Here is a 10,210-nt window from a genome sequence, read left to right on the forward strand (position 1 = left end):
AGCACAAACATGCTGAGCTAGGGCAATGGCTTGCGTGCCATCTGTGGCACCCATGCCATAGGTTCACCATCACTGACCTATACTGTCATTTTGATTGCTTAGAACAGATCCACTTTCATCATTTTTGTTCCATAAAACCCAAGAATCAGGGAAGAGCTGCAGTGCTTGGGAAAGATGAACTGAGGCTAATATTGGTTTTGATTAGGTTTGGCTTTACACATCTTCCACTCAGTCAAAAGGCAGTAAAATCATTTGTAGGACTGTTCAAGTTACAGTTGATTTGATTGAGGCTAAAAAAAAAATCACAGTAGGGCTAGATTCACATACTATTTGGGATATTAGAATGCTTTGAATTTAAAAGAAGTGCAAGAAATAACAAAGGAGCGGAAGGATTAACTCTCAGGATAAACTATTCCATAACTGTTGAGGCTGATTTTAAAGAAAATAGCTTTGGAAGAGCAGTCTTAATATAGTAAAATCGCAATATCTGTAAGGCAACAATAATTGGCAAGCAAAATTCTTATGTATTTCCCAATAAAACAGCTGGTCTGTAACAGGATGTTGCATCTTGGGATTGATAAACTGTCACAATCAATCTACATAGTATGCAGGTTTTTGCATCAGGTGCATGAGGGCACCAGCTTCAATTACAACTTGAAAACACACTTCAAATCCCAAACTAATATTTCAGGTTAACTCTCAGTTGTGAAGCCTACAGTAATCTGTCCCATAATTCAAGAGGGGTGGAAGGTGGAAGCTAAATTGTTCCTTGAAAGTCAAAATAAAAAGATCAAACCAAGACAATTTGACTAGTAATAAAGGTGCCAGAGTGATTTAGAGAAAGAACATTGTTGATTGTATCAGGAGGAGAGTCCAGTCTTTATTTTTCTTCAATAGATTTATTTTTATTACAAGCCAAGTCCTAGCAACCAGCCAATATCAATTAAAGTAATTCACACCATTTATGATTCATATATCAATCCATAAACCAATATTTCTAAAGGAGAGCAAAATATTTATTAATAGTTTAAAATTCTGTACATAAAGCAATAGATTGGAAGGGCGTTGGATGAAACTCAGCGAATTCCTTGATGGATAATGCTAGTTTTAGTACTGCTCTCTTTCTCCTTCTTACGTGCTGGGTCCAACTCAAAGCAGCGCCAAAGCCTTAGTGTTTCATCTGCTGCTGCTGAAGCAACTGTGGTTCCATCCGGGCTCATAGTTAAACTTAGCACCCTAGCAGTGTGACCTAAGGGGAAGATATTTTACAGATGACTGTAAATGATAGTTGGTATTCAAGTTGGCATATGCATTTTTCTTTGTGGAATAGAACACCATAACCTGTAGATGAAACCAATGCAATCCAGGAAAAGCAATCATTTTGGACACTGATACATTTAAATACATTTGTATTTAGGAGCAAAACAAAAATGTACACATTCACAAAAGAGCTGCTACAGTGAACACAATGAAATTTAAAACATCCATTTACCAGGCAAGAAAACAGCCTGTGGGATGCAGTCTATCTCTGTGGGACGTTTGTTGGGCAAATTTTGTAAGTACGTTTAAAGCTTTGTGCTGATGTCAGTGTCCTGTAATTATATAAAAAACTTTAAAAAGTGAGACAGGGATGCCGTTGGGTGTCAGGAGGAATTGCTGGTACACATTGATGTTCATGGGCTTCTTAGTACCTTTATTAATTGCAGTATTTTCACAATGGGTCTTACCTTTCAACTCAGTGACCTTTGACATAGATGGGTATTTCCACACTACCAGTTGATTTTGAGCAAACCCGTGACCAGACACAAGTTCTTTATAGTTTGTAGACCATAGTATTGCACAGACCTATTAATACAAGAAAAAGTGTCTAATAAATAAATAAAATATTGACTGGATATAACCTTATGTAGAAAAAAAACGCAGCATGTTAAATTTAAAGTGTTGAAATAATCCTTATCTTTCTTCAAAATGTATTAAGCAAACCTACCTGTGATTGTGCATCTATTGTGTTGAGGGAACTCCCAGAGCACACATTCCAGATCCTTATGTGGCGATCACTTGTTCCACCTCCTGTAGCCAGCACATTGGATTGCCAGGGACTCCAAGCCACAGCCTAAGGGGGAAAGTGTACTGTTGTCACCATTCTCTGTGATTAGAAATACAGTGGTACCTTTACTTAAGAACTTTTTTAGATAAGAACTGGGTGTTCAAGATTTTTTTTGCCTCTACTTAAGAACCATTTTCTACTTAAGAACCATTTTCTACTTTTCCGAGCCCGGAAAAATTTCCCAGGAAATTTGAGAGCGGCACGAAGGCCAGTCAGTTTCCTGCCATTCCCCCTGGGTTTCTCTCTGGTGCAGTGTATGGGAGGCAGCCTCGCACCGGGTGTATGGGAGGCGCGTGCTCCTCCTCACCACCTCAGAGTCCCCCCCTTTTTTTTAAAGTTTTGGATTTTTTTGATTCCCCTCACCTTATGCTCTTCCTTCGGCAGCGACTGTCCTTCTCTTCTTCCTCCTCCTCCCCCCACCAAATTCCAAGCTTATATTTCTTTCCAAATGGTTTTGCACACATTATTTGCTTTTACATAGATTACTATGGGAAAAATTGCTTCTACTTAGGAACGTTTCTACTTAAGAACCTGGTCACGGAACGAATTAAGTTCTTAAGTAGAGGTACCGCTGCACTGTGTTTGAAAGCTATAGATAGTTCTCATTTTTGCAGAAGCAACTGGGCCATTAAGCAAAGAGTTTGCTAAGTGAAATTGCAATTATGCTTATGGTCTTATTTCAATTGTCCTTTGGTTTTACAGACCTGTGAAGGTCAGAGTTACTTTTTCATTACAGTCATAACTACAAATGGTTGATAAATGAGGCAATTGCTAAACATGGACTAGCTATCATTTAAGCTTTATTAAAATGTGACCATTTTAATTTGTCTTGGTTATTTTGCAAACAATTATCACTCTTGGAACTTAAAAGTGGCTACTATTTTGAACTTCGTAGATGTGGTTTTTAATCAAGATTTGTTTACTGTATTACAAATTCCAGTTTCCAAGAGAAACTAAATTGCTATGATTTGGATTCAGACCACACTGCAAACTGTAGAACTTGGTTAAAGAGCTACCCAAATGACCATTAATTGAGCTTTATACCACATAATTTTGTACCAAGATCTATGTCTACTCTCTAAATACAGATATGTACTCACCTTAACAGCTCCCTGATGTTGTGTAAAAGTTTGCACAGGACGGAGTGACCAGTTGTCCCCTTGAACAGCAGACCATATGTTTACAAGATTGTCATTGCCTCCACTGGCCAAGTAACGGCCATCAGGTGCCCATTTTAGCCCACATACTTCTTGTGTATGACCAGCAAGTGTTGCCACATGGTGTTCTGCTACACGGACATCATGATGATGTATGTGACCAGTCCGTGATCCACTGGAAGAGAAAATTAGCTTATTTTCCTATATCAAATATACCAGAATGTATTTTCTCTTCACTATGAAAAATTATAAGCCACATGGTCTCTTCCCATCAGTGCCCATAATATATATTGTTTAGAAATTATTACCTGGATAGGATGTAGCTATTCCAACTTAAAGAACTCACACGGGATGAATGACTGACCATATTTCGTAGACGCTTTTTCTGCTGGATGTCCCATAACTAAATATAAACAGAGTTCAAATACCCAACCTTATTCATTTTTATTGTCTCACGGAATACAGCCCAAATGAGAAAATGCAATGTAAGATGAACCTTAACCTAGGTGGGATTCTGGGAAGGATCAGAATCGGAATGGCAATGGCGTAACATGGTTCTGTTAATAAATCAAGCTCTGATTTGGAGAGTTGGACTGGGACTGGTTTATTTCTCAGATGCTATTTAGAACGCTGACAACAAAATGGTCCCACTTGATATGAACGTATTTCATCTCAGATATGTAGAAATGAGAAATCAATCAAGTCATGGCCATAAGGACTATCACAGTAAGCAGCTCATAAGTTTTCCAATCCGAAAGTGTATCAAGCCCAGAGGGTTCCCTCCAAAAGAGAATTTAACTTGCTTTAATAATAAAATATTTATTTTTTCTTCTTCTCTGTCCCATTGCCAGAATATTAGATAATTAAATATATCTTCTGTTGCCTCACCTGGACCTCAGCATTACTTGTGCCAATTGCAAGGTAATTTCCTTCTTTGATCCATGAAACAGAAGAGATGTAGTCATCAGGGTTTTCCATTTGCATGAGCTGGATTATTTCTCTGGAATCATAATTCCATAGATACACTGTGTTATCCAGAGCCACGGCCAAAAAGTTGAGGCAGCTCCAATCAACTAAGTTCAGATCTAAATGAGAACAATACACAGTAGTTTGGAAACAAAGCCAAGTCAAATAAAGACATAACCCTTTCCTGTCCATGGTAGCCATATCAAATACAATATGGCGGGGGCGGGGGGCTAAGAAAGCTGTAATATGACAGAGATAGGTATCCTCTGCCATTTGGAACAAAGTCTCACTAAAATTAAACTCCAAATCCATGGCTACTTACAGTAATCATTTCGAATGTCTGGGGCATCTAGAATCCGCTCTGATACAGAGGCTATGTATCTGTTTATCTTTCTTGTAGAGCCTGGTGTGTTCTTCTGGCTATAGAGCACTTTGAGATTGTTCTGGTATCCTGGAAAAGAGGTAACGTAATTATCAGCATAAATCAAGAAAAACATCAATGTCCCTATAATTCCAAGCTTAACAGAATCAATGAAAATTTTGGGAAATCGGAATCTCCATTTAGAGGGCACCAGCTGGATTTCTCTCAATAGAGGCATCAACCTTAACATATCCAATAGGTAATATGTTACAGAAGAATGTAAGAGGTACTATAGAGTTCATTTTCTAGGGCACTGAAGGATCGCATTATGAGAGAGTAAAGTTTTCTTTTTTTAAACAAGTTGAACATAAACTAATTCAAGTTAGCATCCCTGCTGTTCAGAAAATGGAAAAAAGGCAGTTATTTTCTAGTGTGGTTCTAAATAGCCACTTGAGAAAAAGATTTAAAAGTTTGTAAAATCTATCAGCGTATTAATTGAACATCTCTAGACTAATTCCTGTTAAAACAAAACAGCAGAACAATGGAATAAGTTTGTATGAACTGGATTATGGACCACTGCTGAAATAACAGTTTGGGAGCTAGCTATTATTGATAGCTTTTATCCACAAGGGATTAATCTGGAAACTCACCATGCACTTCACTTTTCAATTTACTCGTGTGTTGAGTAAGTCCAATGCAGACTTACCTTCTGGGGCATTCTGAGGCTTCCCACTTAGTCGCAAGATTTTTGCCTCTTCTACATCAAAACCATTAAGATTCATTGCCCAGGCTTTTTGATGCTCCTTGGGGGTGGGGAAAAACACAAAATAATCAATAATACTGTACTTGATCACATAATTCAGTAAGTACAAACTTGTGTGACCATCACTGTACCAGATATTTAAACTCTTTACCTTCTCGGTGAGTGTTTCCTCAGAGGATTCCTCTTTGGTTAACAGAAAATTGGCCACATCTATTTGCATAGCACTACGATTAGGGATGTATCTATCACCTCCAGTTTTGTTTGGAGTATTCTGTGATTTGGAACCAGATTTGCCTGCAAAACAGAGATTTCATCAGTCTATGTCCGTACTGCTCCCACCCTACTGGCCTTTCGAAAGGCTGCGGAGACTGGCTTTGCTGCAGGCCTGTGGGCTGTGAATATTAACATCTGTCACAGCCGAATTGTGTTGATTGGTATGCGTGCTGTTTTGATTGGACTTCATTGTAGATTTTATAATGGGGTTTTTAAAAAATCATTTAGTATTTACATTTGACTTCTTTTTATTATTGTATTGCATTTTTATACTGTTGTAAGCTGTCCAGTCCCATGAGATTGGGCGGCATAGAAGTCAAATCAAATAAATTCATTTCCCCAGATAATAACTCGTCTGAAAGCAAGATTATTTCATTGCTTTCTCACAGCATCATTAAGATAAATTAGTCAACAGAAACAAACAAATTGGTCAACAGAAGAGAACAAAGAGTTGGCACTTAATGCCAGATTTCATCATATACACTGATGTTTATCTACCTCCTGGTTATAATGCACATCTTACCTGGTGTTTTGGAAGGAGTCTTGCTGGTACTATGAGGCCTGTTAGCGGGTTTCATAGGCGAAGGAGCTATGGCATCTGAGGCAACTCCAGTGCTGGGAGCAGCACCATCCTTAGCCTTCCGCTGCCATCGTGCAGGTGGTACATTTGGTATTGGGGCATCAAGTTTCAACAGCCCGTGCAAATCACTCTCAAACAGAAACTGTGCCATAGGGATGCAGTGCTGTGAAATCAGAGCCAGGAAAGAACAAGTGTGGTTAGCTCTGGCCCAGCTCCTGCCCCAAGGAATGTGCAGGTGGATGTGGGGGAAACATCCACATGCCGCAGGCCTGGTTTGCTCCCGATGGAATCTGCCGACGAAGCCTCCTCTGACCAAGGAAGCGTGAGTGACAGGGAAGAGGGGAGTTTGACAGACAGCCCAGGAGGAGATCAGTCATCTGTATCATCCCTGGATTCTGAACAAGAATTAATAACACATCCACGCATGTGTAGAGTGATGCTTAGGAGACAACAACTGAAGGATTATTACAAGAGAAAATGAGGCCACCTGTGGTTGGGTGGGGCTGCTGTAATTAGTGCTACAGATAAAAGTGCAGCCTGGTGTTTTAGCCTCATGGCAGTTTATCTGATTCATTGTTTCATCAAGATTGTGGTTTTTGTGCTGTTCAAGATTGTGTATGGACTCTCTGGACTTTAGAATTGGACTCAATTTCCCAGTTATTGGGTGAGCAATTGGATTGCATTTAACCTGTGCCTTGTGTGTACCAGAAAATCCCTTTGACATTTAAAAAGGGAGCTGTTTCTGTTTTTCTGTTTATAAAAACTTTTGGGTTTTCTTTTTATCATGTGGTGTGTGTCTTCCTGGACTAATTACCCTGTAATTACGGGCAGTTGAAACACACCGGCAGAACAATAAGTAAGTTGATCTCAGATAAGAAGAGTAAGACAACAAAAGTCAGGATGGCGCAGCAGGTAGAGTGCTGTAGTGCAGGCCACTGAAGCTGACTGTAGATCTGTAGGTCAGCGGTTCAAATCTCATCACCGGTTCAAGGTTGACTCAGCCTTACATCCTTCCGAGGTGGGTAAAATGAGGACCCGGATTGTGGGGGCAATATGCTGGCTCTGTTAAAAAGTGCTATTGCTAACATGTTGTAAGCCGCCCTGAGTCTAAGGAGAAGGGTGGCATAAAAATTGAATAACTAAATAAATCAGAAAAATGGACTCATCTACATCCAGAGGATAGCTATAGGTTTATTATTTATTTATTTATCAAACATGTACAGGATAGTAGTAATTTGATAAAACAGGACAGTAGGACAGTGACAGAAAGCACAGTGGTGCACTCATGCACGCCCCTTACAGACCTCTTAGAAACGGGGAGAGGTCAACTGTAGGCAGTCTAAGGTTAAAGTTTTTGGGGTTTGGGGAAAAAACCGCAGAATGAGGTAGTGCATTCCAGGCATTATTTATGTATTGGATTTATATGCTGCCCATCTCCGAGGACTCGGGGCAGTTTACAACATATCAAAAAACACTACACAGTACAAATATTTAAATCCAATTTAACTAATTAAATTAAAAAACCCCAATAGCATTTAAAAATCATTCATTCCCATTCAGAAACAGACATACTTAAACTTGTCGGCCAGGGAGCTGGAGCCTAATGGCCCCACGCCTGGTGACACAAATGAGTCTTTAGACTCTTACGGAAGGCAAGGAGGGTGGGGGCAGAACAAATCTCTGGGGGGAGCTGATTCCAGAGGGCCGGGGCTCCCACAGAGAAGGCTCTTCTGTTAGGTCCCGCCAAGCAACATTGTCTAGTTGATGGGACCTGGTGAAAGTTGACTGTTGGATCTAACTGGCCACTGGGACTCGTGGCATTGATCACTCTTTTGCTGAAGCTGTATTTTCTGTAGTTGAGTTTAGAGTGGTTTACATTTAGTTTGAATCTATTATGTGCTCGTGCATTGCTGCGGTTGTAGGTGAAGTAGCTATTAACAAGAAGAACATTTTGGTATATGATTTTATGAACTACCTTTAGATCAGATTGGAGGCCACCTAGTTGTAAATAGTCAAATCTGACTTCACAAACCTTACTCCAGAATAACAAACCAGATAAGATCCAGGTGACTAATGTGGTCCTTACAAGCACAAGTGGCAAGAAAACCGCCTCCTTTTTAATATTTTGCTTTCTGACATTTTTTCCTCCTCCTGCAAAGGCCCCACAATCTGGGCGAAAATAGCTCAACAGGGTGGAGCTGTCTTTGTACTCGAACGGCTCAATTTCTGGAGATTTTAATCAGCAAACGCATCGCAATAAGACAAAATAGTGATTTTTGCTCTTACTGGGATACCTTTGCCGACTTCGTACAATTTCCGGGTCTGTTTCTGGCACGGGGGTGGGGGGAGGCGAGGGAGGGAACGTCTCGTGCCCCGCGGAAGAATAGATGGCAAGAAATACCGGGCAGAAGAGCTAAAGGATGGGAAGAAATAGAGAACCAGAAGAAAAACAAAAAAATACTTTTAGGATCCTTAAAAAAAACTCGGCTCCGCGGAGCCTCTTACTTACCGCTGCTCTGACCCCGATTTTTCCGGCTCCTTCCGCCATTCAGGATTTAAACTTCCCACTTTGATCAACTATTGGCCCATTTCGAACTTAACGTCCGCCCCGTGACTTACGGCTTGCCCGCTTTCCTTTACTTTCATTGGCTCTTGAATGTAAACTGGGCGTGGCTTTGCTGCTCAGAGTTTCCCTTGGATGGCTAGTTGCCTTGGATTTTGCATTGTCGTAAAGGGGGAAGTGGCGTGCGGAAGGTTCTCTGCCGATGTTCGACACAGGGTGGGGAGGGGAGGAGAAGGGAGGGAGGGGCGTTTCCATGGCGCCTGACGCCATAATTAAAAATATTCAACGTTCTAAATCTAAAACAAAACGGCTTTGGGTTCGATGAAGTAATGTCCTAAAATGGAGACCCATAATAGATTTTTAATTCAGAAAGTCCGTTTGTTCAACTGTTTATTGCATCTGCCTTTTCTACTTGCAGGAAAGACCTAGGTAATACCGTACAATAAAGAAGCTGTTTGGATAGATGGATGGATGGATGAAAGAAAAGAAAAGAAAGAAAGATGATAGGTAGATGATAGATTGAAGGAAAGAAAGATGATAGATAGAAATAAAGAAGGAAAGAAAGAATAGGAAGTAATATTTTTCTGGGTTCAGTTCCAAGTGGGGAAAAAGACACTGGATTCATGGAGGTTGTTTGGAAAGCAGGTTTAATGATGGACAGGAGCACATGGCATGGCTCTGAACAGAAAAGGTGGACCACATGTGTCCAGATGTTGGGCAGGAGGAAGAGACCGTTGCTAAGTGTCCCTCAGTGTTTATAACCTCACCTCAGAGTTTCCTGTTCCTTTATAAAAAATGCACTCTGGTTGTCAGATTAATTTTTCTGAGTTCTTTTGTGCATGCGCAGAAGCCAGGTTTCTGGCACTACACATATGTTGTCATCTTGTTTTCGCCTTTTTTTCTTTCCTTTTTTGGGGGGATTTTTCTCCACTGAACGTACCCTGCCCAACCAACACTAGCTCACCCTGCCTGCCCAATGCTCAGACACCCTGCCCAGCCCCTACTTGCAGAATCTAAGCACATACTACACCCTGCCCAGCCCCTACTTGCAGAATCTAAGCGCATACTACACCCTGCCCACCCCCTACTTGCAGAATCTAAGCGCATACTACACCTTGCCCAGCCCCTATTTGCAGAATCTAAGCGCATACTACACCCTGCCCAGCCCCTACTTGCAGAATCTAAGCGCATATTACACCTTGCCCAGCCCCTACTTGCAGAATCTAAGCGCATACTACATCTTGCCCAGCTCCTACTTGCAGAATCTAAGCGCATACTACACCTTGCCCAGCCCCTACTTGCAGAATCTAAGCGCATACTAAGCGCATACTACACCCTGCCCAGCCCCTACTTGCAGAATGAGGGGTTATTGCTGTTTGATTGCCGTTGATGGTTTTATGTTGGTTTTTAAAAATCTTTATATTCTTAATAAATACATTT

The 10,210-nt window shown here is 40.7% G+C and overlaps 1 protein-coding gene across 1 annotated transcript; it reads right to left on the minus strand.

Moving 5' to 3' along the window:
• Window positions 1-879: 879 nt before the first annotated feature.
• On the minus strand, window positions 880-8,819 carry CDC20 (cell division cycle 20). Its single transcript, XM_070745085.1, has 11 exons — window positions 8,717-8,819; window positions 6,151-6,370; window positions 5,506-5,648; window positions 5,298-5,394; window positions 4,553-4,681; window positions 4,153-4,349; window positions 3,573-3,667; window positions 3,208-3,439; window positions 1,988-2,113; window positions 1,728-1,845; window positions 880-1,249 (listed from the first exon to the last, which is right to left on the minus strand). Exons 1-11 carry the CDS (start codon window positions 8,753-8,755, stop codon window positions 1,077-1,079), a joined length of 1,569 nt encoding a protein of 522 aa, XP_070601186.1. The 5' UTR covers window positions 8,756-8,819; the 3' UTR covers window positions 880-1,076.
• Window positions 8,820-10,210: the final 1,391 nt, after the last annotated feature.

Source organism: Erythrolamprus reginae, chromosome 3 (genome assembly GCF_031021105.1).
Source record: "Erythrolamprus reginae isolate rEryReg1 chromosome 3, rEryReg1.hap1, whole genome shotgun sequence".
Taxonomy (NCBI): domain Eukaryota; kingdom Metazoa; phylum Chordata; class Lepidosauria; order Squamata; family Dipsadidae; genus Erythrolamprus; species Erythrolamprus reginae.

Coding starts and splice junctions, on each gene's coding strand:
- CDC20 (XM_070745085.1), bottom strand. CDS start 8,755: ATGGCGGAAGGAGCCGGAAAAATCGGGGTCAGAGCAGCG. Junction 4,682..5,297: donor GCCTCAGAATGCCCCAGAAG/GTAAGTCTGCAT, acceptor CCTCTTTTCCAG/GATACCAGAACAATCTCAAA. Junction 3,668..4,152: donor CAAGTAATGCTGAGGTCCAG/GTGAGGCAACAG, acceptor GTTTATATTTAG/TTATGGGACATCCAGCAGAA.